Here is an 18,910-nt window from a genome sequence, read left to right as displayed (position 1 = left end):
GGTAGTATAGACAAGGCAGATCCGACAACAGGCAATGTGAATAGGAATTAGACGTGTAGTTGAATATGGCCGCCAGGGCAGGGGAAAATTACAACCGCCAGGGCAAAGAATGAAAATGGCCCCAAGCCTACAGATCCAAAGACAAGAGAACAAAGTTGGTTGGAGAAACAGAGTAGACGGACGAAGCCTGCTTCCTTGGGCATCATGGCTTCCCTAAAAGGGACGCCTCGAAAGACTAACACCATCGTTGCCATCGATGTCGTTGTGGGGCGCCATGTAGGAGAGTAGTAGAGAGCGGTTGGGCCCCTGCATACCTTCCCATGGGCAAACAAAATAATACCCGCAGACCAGGGTCACTAGACGGGAGGTCTCCGCGGTCGTTTGAACTCTGATTCACAGCCGTCAGGAGGTCGTGGACCAATGGGCAGAGGAGTCGACGGGCCCGCCAGGAGACGTGGCCGTGTGATGGGCAGCGGCTCAACTCCACGAGGCCCAAACACGCTAGCAGCCACGTCTTAGGATGACTTGACGCCATCCCAACTCCCAAGTTTGGGCTTGACCTTTTCCTCCAGTCTGGATGCTTGGGTGTCATGGGTCTATGAGGATGCCAAGATGACTGACATGCTGCAAGACGATGGATTCGCCGGGATCATCATGCGTCCTTGGGGCCATCGCTGATCTTGTGCGGCAGTCGAGTAGAATGAGGGAAGATGTGTCGTCGCGGGCGTGCGGCCATTGCGCCTCGTAGTGTGATTCTCAGCCCACTTGGGCACTTGGCCTACGGAAACACGTGTATGTTCTGAGGGTTTGATGACTCCCGGGAGTTTTACAATCCATATGGATCCGGATGCCACGAGGTAAATTGATTGATGTCTGTTCTTGGAGACAATAGGGTTGAGGATCTCAACGAGGTGAGGTGCGAGAAGGGCAAATGACCGGGGGTTGAGAAGGAAATAGCCTCAGCTGGCAGGAGCCGGTAACGTGCATGTGGGCCATCGGGACTAGGGCTTTCGGCCAATCAACCGCCGTTAATCCGTCACATATGGTTCAACTCCCAGAACTCTGTCTCTGGAAGGAAGGACCTACTCCGTAGTACAGGTACTGTGCCACTTTGTCTCCTTCCCCGATCTGCCAGGATCCACAATGTTCTTTTTCTGAATCTACGGGATGGTGGGGGGGGGTTGAGAGCTTGGCAACTGGTACCTTGCATCAGTTGCAACCTTCGAGACGCCATCGCGCACCAAGACTCTCCAAAGGGACAAGGTACCGCGGCATATAGCCAATTATATACAGGCAACGGAAAGAAGCTCAGACGCTACCGTTGCGCTCATATTCTCTTCAAACCTTGATCAGAGCTGTTATTCGATGGGTCCAACGCTCTTTTCTCACCTTTTCGAGTCTTCCACAGAGGCAAACTTGGACTCTGATGGGCAGAAAACTTCCGCCCCCCACACGGCTCCTTTCCCCATTGATCTCCTCCGCTCTCACGGGGTTATAGTCCCAGACAAGTGACAGCATGGGACCAAGCCCGGCGACTCCCTTGTCGCACTTGACACCGCCCTTGCCCTTTCCTCGGGAGATTGCCCAGGATGTGCCAGTTTTTCCACCATCCCTCTTGAGCCTTTGCCTCAATTCCCTCCTCTCAGGCTCTCGTCGGGTCGGCTGAAAGCCCTGGAGACTGGAGTGATGGACGGCCAGGAGTCCGGGACCTTTCACGATGACGCGCGTTCCAGAACTTCAGGACGTCGACCATCACCTCTTGGCAGTCCGAGCATGGCATAACACGACCCGCTTTCCAACCCAGCCACACGTTTCTGCCATACTCGACCAGAGTCAGGGACCTTTCATTGGAGAGATGACCTCCCACGTGAATTTGTGCTGTCATGGAAACTCCTCGTAAGATCAATAGGTTGTATTTTTACCTCGCAACCGTAGTCTGGAAAAGGGGGAACATTAGCCGGACCCCAGCTCGCTCCCACTTTCCATTTCTTACTCCTGACGACAGGGGTGCACTGGTCCGTGACAGCTGTGTGCATCACGAGAAGGGCGGCAAAAGCTGAAAGATCTGTGGTCTGTCTCGACTTGCAGATGCTCATTATCGTCAACTTAGAACGTAAAGACTGTGGGTGATCTGATATAACAGACGATCGAAAAGTAAATCCATCACCGACATTCTTGGCAGCTTGACTCTCCTAACTCTCCTTCTTTAGAATGTCTGCATTAGGAACCAAGCCATCGGTTCTTGGTCACACCTTAATTGAGTGCGCTATCGCGGGTCTGCATATTTTGCCATGGGTTATCTGATATGATACCTCGCCTCACCCCCGCTAACCTTGGCATCCAAGCACTAGTCTTAGAGAATATAGCTCTAGGAAGACGTGGACATAACGGCATATCCACCTTGGCATACAAGCTTATTCGACCTCTGTAGCTTGGCCGGCAATGCCGTTTTCTTTCCTTTCTTCTTCCATGTCAGGAATCTCCCCCGGGTCTCTACAGGCTGCGGCGATCACATCACATCACCACATTACTTGAGGTAATAGGAAAGAGTCGAACCATCGCCGTGGTCTCTTCTTGCAAGTTGCAGGCCATACTCAAGCACGTCAACGGTCAAGGCAATTTTCTTCTTCTTCTCTTCTCTAGGACCCACATTCAGGTCTTGACGTCTGTTTCATCTCTCGACTTTTCGTCGGATCAGTCCGCTATTTTTGCTCGGGGACAGTGCGCTGGCCCCCATGTTGGTCTACCTACTACCATAGTACCAATTGCTACTCCGTAGTTCAAGTCTACCGGTTGGTCCTAGCGGTTAGTCACGGGATTTTGACGGATATGAGGGGGATGCAAAGCCGGACAAGGGGCGGAAAAACTATCAGGTCTTTTGTCTCATGAACACCTTCCTCTCCAGTTTTCCCCTTTCTCCCCGAAGGATTTGTGACATCCCAAGTGCCACAGCCGTGTCTCATATGAAGAACAAGAGTACGAAATGATGAAAGTGTGAGCGAATTTCGGATAATGAACCAAATCAAAACTTTGATTCCATCGAGATGGTCTACTTGAGCGCCCGATCTCCGTTTGTACCTAAACAAACCAGTAGAGAATGATGAGTGTCAACAGTCATTCATACTATGGTTGTAACAGAGGCTACTCTACTTTTTGGTCTCCAAATTGCTTCTCGCGCAAAACGGGGGTTTCTACAGTCAGGAGATGAAACACTATGCACAACAAGCTCATCTGAGTTGATATGACGGTCAGACGGAGGCACCCAGACGAGGCCTCTCCAAGCCGCCCTGATGGAATCGTAACTGCCCATAGCATGATTTTGATGTCATGATTCTGGGCTAAGGTAGTAAGGTCCCTGTCGGATTGGAAGTCCAATTCGACCGCGGATAAGGGCAAGAGCATGGGCCGCCTCGAGGTGGTACAATTAGACCGCGACTACCCAACCAACCTACGGTTGGAATCTCCCTTTTACACACATAACGCAGAATCAATCAATACAGAGATATTGATACTTCGTCACCCCCAGGACCCTACGGTTCGAACCAACTTCCCTGTGATAGGGATACCAACAGTCCCATTATTTACGACACGTCAAGTACCGGAGCTTCCCACGGACGAGGTCTTCCCGCCATACCCACATTTGACATGTTGCTTCTGATGGAACCGTTGCGGGAACCTGCACTACCCTCGTGGCAATGAGGTATTACAGGAGGATTTGCCCCATCTAGACTTCATGTTTGTGATGTGTTTCGTTTCTTTCGGGGTCGCCCCTTTTGCGGGCCATTCGTTGTATGATAGATCATAAACGGATACCAAACTAGAGAAATCAGAGAAACGAAGTGAAAGTGAATAAGATGGGTACTCTATTTTTATTCTTTTCACGCTTCATTTGTTCCAAGCTGTGAAAGGAGCATGAGAGCTGGGGACAAGGGCTCCAGAATACAAAAGGCATTCAGCGAGGAGTGTCTAAGACTTACTACAAGAACAGAAACCTGTCCGCTTCCTTACTGTTTACGATCCGGATGCCATTGAATGCTTTCCAGGTTGCTCACTGTTGAGACTCCAGATCCCTTTCCCGCGAGTGATACCAGCTATCTGCTTAGGGGTCGTATGTGGCCAATAACTTGCTTGAGTGGTCAGCTTTGTCAAATTTGGACTTTGGAGGATACATCAATCAATACAGTCAAATCACTCACGAACTTGAGGGCATTAAACCTACTCTGGGTCCATATACTATGATACTGTAGGTAAATAAGGGACCAGGGGTTCCTAAAAAGTTTGTGAGCTCTGAAAATGGCCCCGAAATCCCCGAATATTAGAAATTCACTTATGACGGCTTTTGATGCTATTCGGGATAAGTTCGCATCCTCGAGTCTTTCAATAATTATTGCCGTGACAGAACATACAACTGCATTATCACTATCGAAGCCCTGGTCCATCTCATTGTCGTACAGGAGTCTAGATGGCCTAGAGTGGACTCTTACATGTAGGCTGTAGCTACGTGGACCATTGCCGGACATCCGGGTCCAAGTTACACTAGAGCCCTCAACTCAAATCCACAGCATATCTCTACGTCTATCACCAGTCTCCTCAGGCCCCAGTGACTGGTTTGATTACTTTGAACGCTGTTCAGCCAAGCGTACTGCAAACTACAAGATGGATCAGGCGAACAAGCATTTCATGCGAACAAGCATTTCATGTATTCGCCTCCCTGCGTAATGCCCTGAGGCCCGCCATGAATGCTTCCATTCGGCAAGGTATAAATCACCGACTTGTAGCTTGATTAAACTACTTAAAAGGCCGGAGCCTGCGGCAGGGGTCTGGCCTGTAACACCGCCAATGATTTGGAAGGGCCTGATGGTTCTTAAGCTTATGACACGCTGGTTAATTGCAAGCCAAGTTGTTGGTATACACGTCAGCAGGGGCCTGTGGGCCGGTACGAAGCTCAATAATCTTGGTATTGAACTGCATATATCTGTGTAAGGAGGAAGTTGGTGGGCGTAGCCCACGATTCCTCCGTTGGGTGTAAGTAGGTGGAAGGGCCGCTTGCAACGGCCCAGACCACCTTCCAAATCCACCCTTTTCTGCCGTCAATATTCCAACACAAGTGATCTTCCCTTTTCGACCGCACAAAAGATCTACGTTGTAAAGATTTTACGTTTATAGCTTCCAGCCGATCTTAGATCTTATCGTAAAAGAGTTCGTAAATCACCCCAGCGCCCACGAGAAGCTATCTCCTGGATTGGTGCGTGTAGTAACTCATTCCGATTGGCATATATTGAAGTATAATTCAGCAAGTCAATATCTACTAGTCGAGGCTAAAGTCATAGTCTGTCGATTCGAGTAGGCTCCGGCGGCCCTCCGGTACGTATTCATGAATGAATATCCCCCCCCTTGGACAAGAAACGTAAGAGATGGACGTAAGTCGGAAATCTCTTTGAAAGCTGCGACTGAGGCTTAAAAAGAAAGGAATTTTGTAAGAACCATTCCCTTGACAGCTTACCTGGTCCTTGAGATATACCTATAGCAGTTCCCCTAAGTATAATAGCACGAATCCTGATCCTATAAAACATTATCGACTCGTGTATCGACGACTCGGGAGTTTTTGAATATATTAGGAGTTTTATCCTGCTTTTCGGCGCTAGTAGTTTAAGTAGTGTTCAAGACGTGGAGGAAGCGTGCGCGAGAACATAACTTAGATACCAAGGCAAGAAACCAGAATATCCCCTTAATTGATATTGTCTTACATGTATAAGGTACTCCAAGTTCCTGGTTCCCGAAGTATGTCTTCACTATATATAAGTATGATATTAGAGTCACTATCGGATCCGATTCCGTCTCTTAAGGGATAAACTTCGGGGTTCTATCCCGTCTGCATTGACCTCCTATGCTGAAGATGTGCTACCACGAACGAAAGGCTACTCCCGGAGTTGAAATTGGTGGGCAAGTTGAGAACGCGGGACTGTAGGGCCTCCTCGTCCTCCCAAGTGTATTCCTCGGTGTAGAGATAACTAGTATTTAGAAGCCATGAGAACTGTAAGACTTACTTTGAAGTGGTTGGTCTAATCCCCTCCCCACACTTAGAAAGCCCGGCTCTTGAGTCACCCACGTCTATATATTTATTATACTTCAAGTTCAATGACAATCCTTGAGTTCACGGATATGTTGCGGCTGTTGCCTTCTCGGCTAAGAAGTTGATGAACCTCAAGGAAGCTTAAATACTTGCTTCCTGTATATTTTCCGTTGTTTCGAGTGCCTAGCTCTCTTGCTCACATTTTCTCATGTTCATTAGCCGCCTTCTGCGGCCGGGCATTATACACCCGTACATAAGATGAGTTGATTCCAGCTTTCGTTAGGTCACATTATCCTTCATTTGCTTCCCCTTCTTGATAGAATCCGTGTCACTCATCAAGTAAGAGCAGCAGTGGTGAGCAAACATCGTCAAATCCGTGATATCATTCAAACGCTCATACTTTATGTATTTACATAACCAAAACCCCCTCCAGTCCAAAGACAAGCTTTTGTTTTCACCACTCATGTAGGGAAAGAGTTCAATGCGAAATCACTACCAACCTCCCCTTGATCCCTTTTCTTTTTTGATACACTCTTACAACCTTTTACAACTTGGAGAAGACAGTCGGCACGCTACCGCCCATCTCAACAAGCGTGCTCTTGTTCCTCACCCACGCCTCGAGACCCTTACGTCCATTCTCCACACCGACACCGCTCGACTTCCACCCACCGACCGCCATCTCCGCAGGCGACTCGCCCCACGTGTTAATCCACGTGATACCAGCCTCGAGCTTCTGGATAACGCTATGGCACTGGTCGACGTCCCGACCAAACACACCCGCCGCGAGCCCGACATCCGTCGTGTTGGCCCGCTCAACGGCCTCATCGACGGTGTCATACGTAAGAATACTCATCACGGGGCCAAAGATCTCCTCCTTGACAATCGCCATGTCGTCGGTGCAATCCGTGAAAACGGTCGGCTGGATCCAGAATCCGGACTTGTACGCCGACGGCAGACCCTTGGGCTGCGTCGCGCCGCCGCACAGCAGCGTCGCCTTATCCTTCATGACGCCGTTGCGGATGTACGCCTGTACCTTTTCGAGGTGCGTCTTGCTGTTGAGCGGGCCAAAGTTGGTGGCCGGGTCAAACAGGTCGCCCGCGCGGACGTACTGGATCTTCTCCAGCACGAGCTTCTCGAACTCGGCCTTGATGGCCTTGGGGATGAAGACGCGCGTGCCGTTGGTGCAGACCTGGCCCGAGCTGTAGAAGTTGGCGAGCATGGCGCCGTCGACGGCCTGCTCGATGTCGCAGTCGGGGAGGACGATGACGGGGCTCTTGCCGCCGAGTTCCATGGTCACGTACTTCATGCCACCCGCCGCGGCGCCGGCGACCTTCTTGCCCGTGCTGACCTGGCCCGTGAAGCTGACCTTGGCGATATCCGGGTGAGTCGTCAGCTGGGCACCGACGTCGCCGGCGCCGTAGACGACGTTGAAGACGCCATCTGGCACGCCGGCGTCGCGGTAGACGGAGGCGAGGTACTCGGCGTGCAAAGGGGTGAACTCGCTCGGCTTGTAAATCATGCAGTTACCGGCAGCCAGGCATGGTGCTGACTTCCACAGGGCGATCTGGATGGGGTAGTTCCACGCGCCGATGCCGGCGCAGACGCCGAGGGGCTCCTTGGTGGTGTAGGACCATGCGGAGGGCCTCAGGCGGAAGGACTCGCCGTTGAGGCCGCCCGAGGCGATGAGGTTGGCGTAGTACTCGAGGACGTCGGCGCCGGTGACGACGTCGACGTACTGGGTTTCGGAGAAGGCCTTTCCGGTGTCGAGGGTCTCGATCTTGGCCAGCTCGTCGTTGCGCTCACGGAGGAGGGCGACGGCGCGGAGGAGGATGCGGGAGCGCTCGATGGGGGGCGTGGCGGACCAGGAGGGGAACGCTGTCTTCGCGGCGTCGATGGCGGCGTCGATGGACGCGGCGGAGGAGGTGTGGATGGTGCAGACGGGCTTCGCTGTTGCGGGATCGATGGATTGGAAGGTGCCTGGGGATTCTGTGTCCGGTTGGGGCTTCCCAGCATAGAAGGTGCGACGATCCGCCTCCTGCTTCTGCTCTTGTGGCGCCATTTTTTTTATAATGATATTGGGGTTTTTTCACTTTTGCTCTAATTGACTTGTTTGGTTGGTTGGTTCCTGTTTTCCTGGGGAAGGGGTTAGGGGAAACAAAAGAGCTATGCCGGCAAAAACGAATGATACACTAGAAACGGGAAGGAATTTCTGCAAGGCAAGGGGATGGGAAAACGGGGTATAACGGGTTGCGAGACAAAGTTCCAACAAGGCGATGCCGGGGGGATGGGATGTCGATCGGGAATACGGACGGCGACACGGAGGACGGAGCGTGCAGTTGCAGTTGCAGGCTTGGAGGATAATTTTTCTTCGACGGTCGTCGAGATCGGAGGGAGATCGGGATCGTACCACGGAGGAGACGCCGGGGACCTTATCTCGAGTTCAGCTGACCAGAGTGGGTAATGGCCTGGCAAGCCGGGGTGTTGCAGATTTGCCGGGAGACACCCATACTGCCCCACTCCGTCGGCGGTGTGATGTCATGGACCGTACATCATTGGCCCGTCGCTCCACCCGGATGCAACAGTTTTGTCTCCATAAATTCAGTCTCCAAGACGATGCGAGGCGGTACGTACCTGAGGGACCGCAGTGCGTGCATTGGTGCGGTGCAATTGCAGCGACCGAGGAAGAAAAAAAAAAAAGTCGCCTCCACTAAAGAAGTTTCAGCCTTCAGGGTCCCTTCAACTCCTGGAGATTGGAAATTTTTTATCTTGCATCTCTCACCACCCTGTCTTGTTTGCTGATGCGACATGCAGATACTGCTAAGCTTTGAGAGATCACTTCCAAAATGTGGCTGGCTTCTGTAGGGCCGTCAGATCCGTTCTTATCCCGGGCCCGGCCGTCAAAGTCGAACGATCACCCGCGCAGCCGCGGTACAGCAGGGGACCTCAGTATCGAATTCATTGCATCCTATTGGCTACCCGACCGGGTGGGCGAGCCACAATCGGGAAAAAGATACGGCGGGCACGGCGGAAAAGATAAACTAGATACGGGCGATGCGAGATAGACAGGTATCTCAGATATACAAATATCGCCAAACGAGTCTAGACTGAGCCATGAGCCGCTTTGTCTATCTCGGTGTGTGTCTCATACCTTGCCTCCTCAGCCTTTGAAGGCTAGGTTCTTATTTTTTGGACCGTCGGCGATAATGACGAGTTCGTCAGATTATCTTGGATGCAACGGGTAGGAGAGTTTGCGTTTGACATCAGACAAGGCCCTTTTGATAGTGGAATACGGGGTACCGAAGGGTAATTCCTAGAGAGTACCTGGAAGCTGGCCGACAGAGAGTCAGGACCAAGGTCAAGGTTGCCTTGGCATACCCAACCTGGGCTAGACAAGTCGGCGGAAACCCCGGATGACGCCGACGGTTGCGAAGGGGGTTGTAACTTGTTGCCAGTTGGTGGTGTGTAGTCAGGTAATAGTCAACCACTCACCTTCTGCCACCTCAGCCGCGCGGGCGAGGCGATAGGTCAGACGGACAGAGGCGGCCGGGCGAGACTCGAGACGAGGTTGAGTCGTCGACGGACTCCAACGCCGTGTCACCGAGACAGGGCTGTTATCGACGGATAGAATCCGAATCTTAGCGCAAGGTATTTGCGGCATGGCAGTTTGGGGAATGTCGGGTGCAATTCTTGCATATGCAGCATATGGGTATGTCTCAATTGCCTGGGATACCAAATTGTAGGTGTGACTGGTCGTTCATGTGTGCAGTTCAGGCCCCCCTAGACAAACACACCACCAGCGCGTGGGATTTCCGTGGCAAGCCGCAAACGGGCGGAATTAGTCTGTTGCGTTGTTGGTCGACGGCGTCCACTCTGGTACCAGGCAGAAAAAGACGGTTCAACATGCCTCAGAAGCACGACGTTGGACGAAGAGGAGTCGAACAAATGCAAGTGAAATTAGATTCGTGAAGCTACGCTGGGTGGACATTCCACATTAGACGGATCGAGGAGTATTGGCCGGGTGAAGCAGGCAGAGTCGAATCGTCATGATTGGCCCGTGTCGTGCAAGAGCATTGCGGCACTTGACTGCCTCTGGCCATTATTCGTAATTCTTTTTCAACGACGTCGGACAGTTTCCACCAGAGTGGACATTCGAGAAGGACAAGAAGGACTTGGCGTGCGTGGGAAAGCGCGTTCTCCCCCTTCCCTTCCCGGGCGGCGACGAAGAAAGAACCTTGAGGCTGGTGCTGCCAGCTTTTTTGGCGGTACAAGAAGCACGTCTTGAGTAACATCCCTGATTGGGGGCCTGCCGCCTGCGTCTTGCGTGTTGCTGACAATGTTGGTTGCCACCTGCTAGGGGACCAGGAGACGTTAGCTCGGGGTCGCTTAGTCTGTTTTGGGACCGTCAGACCAGTGAGGAATCTTGGAATTTTGAAAATCCGGCCCTGATTGCTGACGAAAGCAAGGATGCCCGAGAACGTTTGGGCGGGGGGGGGGCAATGAAGTAAAAAATAGATAGAGGGCTGGTGAGAAAAGTACGAGACGAAAAGTACTCCGTACAACAGAAAAAGGAGGATAAGGCCGGCAGAAAAAAAGTCAATTGTCCAATGAGACGTCGGCTCCCGCGCGGTCTCGCGGTCCCACGCCCGGATCTGTGGTGCCGCACCCACGGTGAACCCCACCTGCCAATTGGTGAAGGCAGCGTGGGCAGGTGGCAGGCAGAAACAAGCGTGATTGACACTCAGAGATGGAAGGATCAGAGAAGCAGAGACTCGTGCATCGATCCAGCGAGTCAGTCTCAATGCCCTCGAAACCCGCTTTCCTTCATGGGCTCCACCACCCACTTTCGCGGGGTCCGTCTCCACCGCCCTGCGCCTTGCCCGCCTGCCGTCGTTGCTGGCGCCGGCGCTGGCCTGGTGCGATTGAGGTCGGTCGGTACCTTCCACGCGTGAACGATTTTTTTTTCTTTCCTCAAGCGGCGGCCGAGTGAGAGAAACGAGGCAAGCTCTCGCTCTCGAGTCTCTGTCTGGGCTGTTTCTGTGTCTCCGAGGAAGGGCCAAGGATGTGGATGGGTCCTTCCCTCCTCGTGTCTCCACGGTATCCTACTCCGACATGCCGACTTGCCATTGATCATTGATAATGCGGCCGGATTTCCACTTATATCGATAGCTACCGAACTTACTTTGCCTCTTCTATTTCATTTCCACCCCCATTCCTCTCGGTGTGCCATTCTTCTCCTCTTCTCATCCCAAGGTCTACTCCAATCTCACCCCAAGATCGCCCGCGCGTTTCTTGGCTGTATTACCCCTCTGTACATACATTCATTCCCCGTGTGTACAAGTAGAAAAAGCCACCCCTCACCCTATTGATTGGCCAGGTGCCCCGAGATCCTTGCTGTTTGAATACCCTCATCCTCCTTATCCGTCAAAATGTCCACCACCCAGCTCCCCGTCTCCGACGTCGACCGCTACGACTATGTCATTGTCGGCGGTGGTACCGCCGGCTGCGTTATCGCCTCTCGTCTGGCCGAGTCCCTTCCCCAGAAGCGCATCCTCTTGATTGAGGCTGGCCCCAGCGACTTCATGGACGACCGCGTGCTCGACCTCCGCAAGTGGCTCAACCTTCTCGGTGGTGAGCTCGACTACGACTACGGCACCACTGAGCAGCCCATGGGTAAGCTTCTTCTGATCTCGCCAGCTCATTCATCCTCTCGAGACAGCTCACTGACCTGATCGCTTTTCACAGGCAACTCTCACATCCGCCACTCTCGCGCCAAGGTGCTCGGTGGCTGCTCATCACACAACACCCTCATCTCCTTCAGACCCTTTGAGTACGACCTGAAGATCTGGCAGTCTATGGGCGCCAAGGGATGGACTTTCCACGACTTCATGCGTATCATGGACAAGCTGCGCAACACCGTTCAGCCCGTTCACGCCCGCCACCAGAACGAGCTCTGCCTCGACTGGGTCAACTCCTGCTCCTCCGCCCTTAACATCCCCGTCCTCCACAACTTCAACAAGCACATTTCTCAGGACGGCGCCCTGCAGCAGGGTGTCGGTTTCTTCTCCATCTCTTACAACCCCGATGATGGCCGCCGGTCTAGCGCCTCGGTCGCCTACATTCACCCCTTCCTCCGCGGCGACGAGAAGCGCCCCAACCTTACCGTTCTCACCAACGCTTGGGTCTCCAAGCTCAACATCAAGGGCGACACCGTCACCGGCGTTAACCTGACCCTCCAGGATGGCTCCAAGCGCACCATCACCTCCAAGAAGGAGACCATTCTCGCCGCCGGCGCCGTCGACACCCCTCGTCTGATGATGCTGTCCGGTGTCGGTCCCAAGCAGCAGCTCAGCGACCTCGGCATCCCCGTCATCCACGACTTGCCCGGTGTCGGTGAGAACCTTCAGGACCACCCCGAGTCCATCATCATGTGGGAGCTCAAGAAGCCCGTTCCCCCAAACAAGACCACCATGGACTCCGATGCTGGTATCTTCCTCCGTCGCGAGGCCCCCAACGCCGGCTCCAAGAAGACCTTCTTCAACCCCGACGGCATCCCCGACGGCAACATTGCCGATGTCATGATGCACTGCTACCAGATCCCCTTCACCCTCAACACGGGACGCCTCGGCTACGATGAGCCCAAGGAGGGCTACGCCTTCTGCATGACCCCCAACATCCCCCGTCCCCGCTCCCGCGGTCGTCTCTACCTGACCTCGGCCGACCCCAACGTCAAGCCCGCTCTTGACTTCCGCTACTTCACCGACGAGGAGGGCTACGATGCCGCCACCCTCGTTTACGGCATGCGCGCTGCCCGCAAGGTCGCCGAGCAGGCCCCCTTCAAGGACTGGATTGCCCGTGAGGTCGCTCCCGGCCCCAAGGTCCAGACCGATGAGGAGCTCAGCTTGTATGCCCGTCGTGCCGCCCACACCGTCTACCACCCTGTCGGAACCACAAAGATGGGTGACGTCCGCAAGGACCCGCTCGCCGTTGTCGACGAGCGTCTCAACATCAAGGGCCTCAAGCGGGTCCGTATCTGCGACGCCGGCATCTTCCCCACCATCCCCACTATCAACCCCATGTTGACTGTTCTTGGTTGCGCCGAGAAGTGCGCCGAGATGATCATCGAGGAGGCACAGGAGACTGCCCGTCTGTAAAAAAAACCAAAATCTTGTCAGAACTACAAAAGAAAGCGTTTCATGTGGAGGAAATGATCTAGAAAAGCATTTCGTTGTTTATTTTTGAGAGTAGCTATCAGGCATTATACCAAATGATATCATGACTATGAACATTATTTCATCTATCTCATATTCCTGTCGCAGTCTGATCGTTTTCTGTGAAGTCGAAAAGACGCATCGTGTCCCCTTCGGTTGGTGATACCGAAATGCTCCGACACGACATCCACAAATCCACCATCCTGCATGAAGAGATTTTTGTTGAACTTGCACAGAGGCAAGGAGAACCAGGCACGCGGTGGTAAGATATGATGGCCGGGTTTTAGACTTCCCCTACACCAAAAAAGCGGCCATCATTTATTGCCACCGCGTGCCAGGCAACCGAGCAACACCGTGATCCAATTATCAGATTCCGATGCTGAACATACGATCGGAATTTTCATGCATCGAGGCTGTCCAGTGTCCACAAACTAAGGTAGCTTAGCTGTACGGATACTCGGACGGTATCCGGTAATAGGGTGTCGTCGGAGTGGAATCCGCAGGATCGATGCTTCCCCCACATAAAACCGATCGCCTCAAACCCGTCAACCGCAGATGCCGCGCCGTAAATGGGCTTCCAGTAGTGTAGGATCAGAATTCATGACTAAACCTCAACCAACACTTCGATACTCCGAATGCTCATTGCCATGATTCTCTTCCAGGTGTCGTCAAACACGAATTCCAATGGGGGGTTATCCAGTGCTTTCATGTACGGATATCCCGCAGAGAACCAGAATTCCCGGGGGTGTGGTCTAGTGTTCCCTTCCGAATCTGCAAGGGCGCGACGATCAGTATGCACAATGCCGTGGATTGCTTGCCACCAGACCCTTTTTCTGCGGTGAACTACCACCTACTTATAACGGACAGGTCGACCTCGATGATTGGTTCTCAGGCAAAAGGTGCTCTTGATCCCATCCTTTGGCATGGCTGAACCGACCGTCAAACCCCGGCTTGAAGCGAGAAGCTTGTTTTTGAGGTGGCGAATTTGGACAGAGGTATTTTGAAAAGGTTTTTGAGTTCCGAGTCGTTGATTTTGCCGCATCGTCAGGATGGCCCCGTTTGAGCGTCATGAGCCTTTTGTTAGAATACTTGGCGAACTTGGCCGAAAAGCAAATTTTCTATGTTGCAATACAGTTGATTACTGTTGTCTACATGAAGTCTTATAATATTTCATTGCCAACTTTGAACCCTCCTGGCAAATAGTTGAGTTTGGAAAGGAAGTCATTATCTACACATGAGGTACCGTCTATCGAGCCGTTTCATAGCATTCCGGTTTCTTTTGATGCCGCAACTTTCGACTGAGATAAAAAGAGAGAGTGTCGTCATCTGATTGAGAATTGTTGTGAAAGTGTTGCGTTGTCTTCGAGGGTTGTTGGAGAGGATGCTACTATTAAGTAGCCGGACGTAGAACAGCCTTTCATTTACCGTACTCTCTGCTCATCAAGGTCTACGCTCCTTGGGATACAAAGATAGTAAAGGGACTCTTGTGTCATTCTTGCTGTTGTAGCGATGCCCTCGTCCTCCTGGCTAATGCATAGTAGATAATGATCATTCTGGGACGAGAAGGCAGTATCACAACCCCCCAATTTCGTTGATGGAACACACGTTAATGTGACTGGAGCGAGGTAAATGTACTGAATAGTCACATCATCAGAGTTATCAACACCAGAGTTATGGAATCCGACTGTGTATGCTCGTAGTCAATATGAACAGATCTAGAGAGTATATGCTTCGTCAACGGCAACATGCCATCATAATACATACATAGAATTTCCAACCTCCTTTCTCACTCTCTTCCTCTTCTCCTTTTTCTGATTACGCATTCGGAAACCAGATGAGGGTTAGACATCATCCACGATCTTGTCCGCCTCCTAACATCACACTCCCACGTCACCAACCTCCGCATCAAACTCCCAATTAAGCAGCACAGATACTAGCCTGGCGCCCAGCCCCCTTTGCAACAACGCTCGGCACATCAGCCGCCGCGTCGAGGGTATACTCGTAGAAAGTCTTGGGGTCAAAGACAGTACCGGCGTTCTTGGCCGTGCTGCCCGTGGTGCTCTTGAAAACGTTGCCCGTGGCGCTGAGCTTGGCGGTGGCGTCGAGCTGGATCGGGTTCTTGACTTTTTCAAAGTAGCAGTTCTCCATGCGCATCTCGGTCTTGCCGCGGGCGTAGTGGCCGTACGAGGTCTGGCCGACGAGGTAGTTGTTGTAGAGGTGGGCGTGTTTGACGTTGTCGACGGAGGGGTTACGTTGTTTGGTCTGGTCGAAGTAGTTGTGGTGGATTGTGATTTCGGTGTTAACGTTTTCGGTCCAGCCTGGAGAGAAGAGGGGGAGAGTTTGTTAGAGAGTGTTGCTATGGGCGGGGGGTTATGGATGGTGGATGGGATACAAGGGGCGGACTTACCAATGCCAAAGGCCTTGTTGTGGTTGCGGAGGATGGTCCAGGAGACGGTGAGGAAGGTGGTGTCCTTGCGGCTGTCGATGAGGCCGTCGCCGCCCTTTTCGAGGTGGACGTGGTCGATCCAGATGTTGGTGCAGTTGTCCATCTGGATGCCGTCAAAGTCCTGGGTCTTGACCTCGTCGTCACCCTCTACGTAGGTGTTGCCTGACGCTACATGTAAGTCTTCATCCTTTCATGAAAAGATCAAGTCCTCGAAGGTAAGGCTTACCGATCTTGATGTTGCGGAAAATAATGTTCTTCTGGTTCTGGACGTTGAAGCCGTCCTGGTCGATCTCGGCAGTCGCACCGATACCGACAATGGTCTTGTCGGACGAGACCTTGACTTCCTTGCCCTTGGGCGTGATGTTGATCTTGCCAGAGACCTTGATGACGTACTTGCCAGACATGCCGGCGTACTTTTCGAGATCGGCCTGGGTCTTGACGGTGACGACCTCGCCGCCCTTGCCACCGGTGGTGCCGCCGTTCAGGGAAGCGAAACCGTCGGGGGTGCCGCTGCAGTCATCAGCCGCGGCCTGGGGAACGGGAGTGGAAGAGGCCTTGACGACGGTCTGGAGGGTGGTGGGCGTGGGGGTGGAAGCAGCGGCATCGGCGGCTACGGCGGGGGCGGAGACGGCGGCGGATGACTCCTCCGAGACGGAGCTGGCGGCGCTTCCGCTCGTGTACTTTGAGTCGATCCAGGAGGTGGAGCCAAGGACATCGGCAATCTTTACGGCGGCGCTGATCTTCTTGGAGAAGTTGGCGCGGGTACCGCTGGCGCCCTTGCCGGTGTTGGCTTACTCCTGGTAGACGACGTTGTCGGTCGGGTTAGACCCCCACTTGGACCAGCCGGCAGCGTTGACGACGGCGCCGAGGTTGGAGTTCTGGACGACGACGCGGGCGAACGTGCGCCAGGGCCGGCCGAGGAAGGTCTGGCCGTTGCTGACGCCGGAAAGGGCCTTGACGGTGGCCTTGTTGATGACGTACCAGGACGGGTTGCTCGCGGCGTCGCGGCCCGAGGCGGTGATTTAGCCCTTTCCGCTGATGGCGATGTTGCATGCCTCGAACCAGGCGACGGCCTTTTGGCCAAAGATGAAGTCGGTGGCGCCCTCGACGTACGACTTGTGGAAGTAGTGCTTGCCCTGGTTGGAGAGGATGGTGTCCTGGTATCCCTTGGCCTGGATGCCGTAGTACCCCTGCTGGTTACCGTAGGCGCTCAGGGCGATGGCCTGGACGCCCTTGCCGCGCGAGTTGACAATGTTGATGTTGTAGACTTTGAGGTTGTCGTTCTTGGCGCGGAACGTGCCGGAGGCGTCGTTGCTGCCGGCCACGTCGGCGCCGAGGCTGTTGGTGACGGTGACCTGGTTCTTGGCGTAGTTCTGGTCGTCGGCGGTGTAGCCGTAGATGGTGAGTGCGCCCTTGTTGGCCGGGATCAAGACCTTCTCGTTGTAGGTGCCCGGCTAGTTGAAGATGACGGCGCCGCTGCTGGCGGCGTCGACGGCCTTTTGGATGGAGGTGTACTTGCCCCCGGACTTTGCGACGACCAGTGTTGGTATACACGTCAGCAGGGCAACCGTACGGTTGGAACGAAGTGTCAATAATGGTCTATTATTGCTACGTCTGGAGGTGGAAGGAGGAGATTGTGGGCAGAGCCCACGATCTCCCAGAAGTGGTATATAAGTGAAAGGGCCGTTTGTAAGTGCCCATACCGCCTTCCAGATCTATCTTTTCTGCCGACTGCTCAGAGATCCAACAGAGGGTTTCTTTACAACGTAATCGTCGCGGCAACTCGTTGATTCGCTCTTTGGCTGTTGTGTGGTGAGTCTATCGTAGGTACTTGTGCATAGGTATCTCACTACCGCTGGCGGCTCTGCGTGCAATGCTGTTACAGGAACGGGGAGGGCTACAAGATAGTTGGGCTTTGACATAGAAAAGGCTTTGAGAAAAAACGTCGCATTTACGTTCTAGAGCTATGAAATATTATGGATATTCCAAATGAGGTATTCCACGGTCAATCACTTTGACCCCAAGAATCACACCGCCTCAGTGTTCCAGTCTTTCTGATTTTGACCAGCCATCCTTCCGCGGCGGTCAAGACGCTCGATGGTGAGCCCCTGTTTGCAAGAAGAAACGACAGGATGTCAGCGGGGCTGAGTTGCAACTCCGGCACGACGCTGGAAAATTGAATTGCCAGCTGCCGCACACCTGCATTGTTTTTTTCTCGGGTCTCTGCATCGGGCATCTCCTTTTCTGAGTATTCGAAAACAGTGCAAAACAACTTCCGAATCACCTCAGCATCGGCGGGGCCAAACTCGATTTTCTTGTCGACGCGGCCAGGTCGTATCAGAGCGTCGTCCAAGTGCTCAATGTGGTTTGTTGTCATGATAAGGACACGGCCATCCTGCGAAGCCACGCCGTCAAGGACGTTAAGTAGTCCGGACAATGAAAGAGTTCCATGAGGCTTTGAAGAACCCCGTGATGCGTCTGAGCCCAAATCAGACTCACCGTTATCGGCATCTCGAGCTCCTGCCGTGCCGACTGCGTCGACGTCCTCGAGCAGAACGACGCAGCGCTGGGGAAGGTCGGCGAATAAGGCACTAAGCCGCATATCGTCGATGCCGGCAAGACTGACGACATAGATATTGAGACCGAAACAGCCGGCAATAGACATACTGAAGCTCGACTTTCCGGTCCCAGGGCGGCCGTACAACGCAAGATTTAGAGGACGTTAGGAAGAGGCGTGTACTATAGAGTATATAGCTCGAGCCTACGGCCCTCCACGCCATATACCCCTCGGGAGGTCGGCCGCAAAGGCGGCAGCGCCTTTGCCGCCACGGCGTTAAACACAACAACAAAAACAACAAATCACGAAATTTCTCAACCTCTTATATATTGTCTATGAGGCAATTAGTATAATTCATAGCACTTCATTCTACACTACATCAGCTTTACCGATATCGGACTTCCTCCTTTTAGACATAGAAGAAAAGCCGCTTTCTAGGACAATATTACGGCAAGTGACGTCGGGTTATCTCAGTCGTTAGCTTATTTATAATTATATAACTAAGAAGCAATGCTATTTAAGATGTCTTGATATCTCGAGCGTAAGACTGGCCGTTCTTGCTAAAGCTAATTGTTAATACTGTATACCTACAATCCTAAACTTTACCTCTATCCGTACTTTAACTT

At 53.0% G+C, this 18,910-nt stretch overlaps 4 protein-coding genes across 4 annotated transcripts; 1 reads left to right on the top strand and 3 right to left on the bottom strand.

Annotated features, from left to right (window-relative positions):
• Nucleotides 1–6,617: 6,617 nt before the first annotated feature.
• BDP81DRAFT_389665 (aldehyde dehydrogenase) lies at nt 6,618–8,132 on the bottom strand (the record flags this gene model as incomplete). The annotated part of the gene is made up of 1 exon (XM_060587297.1): nt 6,618–8,132. One exon carries the CDS (start codon nt 8,130–8,132, stop codon nt 6,618–6,620), a length of 1,515 nt encoding a protein of 504 aa, XP_060450639.1.
• A 2,939-nt stretch (nt 8,133–11,071) lies between these two features.
• On the top strand, nt 11,072–13,480 carry BDP81DRAFT_478084 (GMC oxidoreductase). Its single transcript, XM_060594838.1, has 2 exons — nt 11,072–11,743; nt 11,816–13,480. The coding sequence occupies exons 1-2, from the start codon at nt 11,500–11,502 to the stop codon at nt 13,222–13,224; spliced, it is 1,653 nt and encodes a 550-aa protein (XP_060450638.1). The 5' UTR covers nt 11,072–11,499; the 3' UTR covers nt 13,225–13,480.
• A 1,718-nt stretch (nt 13,481–15,198) lies between these two features.
• Nucleotides 15,199–16,326, bottom strand: BDP81DRAFT_308392 (pectin lyase fold/virulence factor; the record flags this gene model as incomplete). Its single annotated transcript, XM_060583455.1, has 3 exons — nt 15,199–15,599; nt 15,689–15,889; nt 15,954–16,326. Coding segments are annotated over 3 exons (975 nt in total), but the record flags the coding sequence as incomplete, so codon positions are not given.
• Nucleotides 16,327–17,732: 1,406 nt separating this feature from the next.
• BDP81DRAFT_307956 (P-loop containing nucleoside triphosphate hydrolase protein) lies at nt 17,733–18,431 on the bottom strand (the record flags this gene model as incomplete). Its single annotated transcript, XM_060583410.1, has 1 exon — nt 17,733–18,431. A coding segment is annotated over one exon (699 nt), but the record flags the coding sequence as incomplete, so codon positions are not given.
• Between the last annotated feature and the right edge of the window lie 479 nt (nt 18,432–18,910).

Source organism: Colletotrichum phormii, assembly GCF_030913505.1.
Source record: "Colletotrichum phormii strain CBS 102054 chromosome Unknown BDP81scaffold_2, whole genome shotgun sequence".
NCBI classification, from domain to species: domain Eukaryota; kingdom Fungi; phylum Ascomycota; class Sordariomycetes; order Glomerellales; family Glomerellaceae; genus Colletotrichum; species Colletotrichum phormii.
This window is presented reverse-complemented; position numbering and strand designations above follow the sequence as displayed.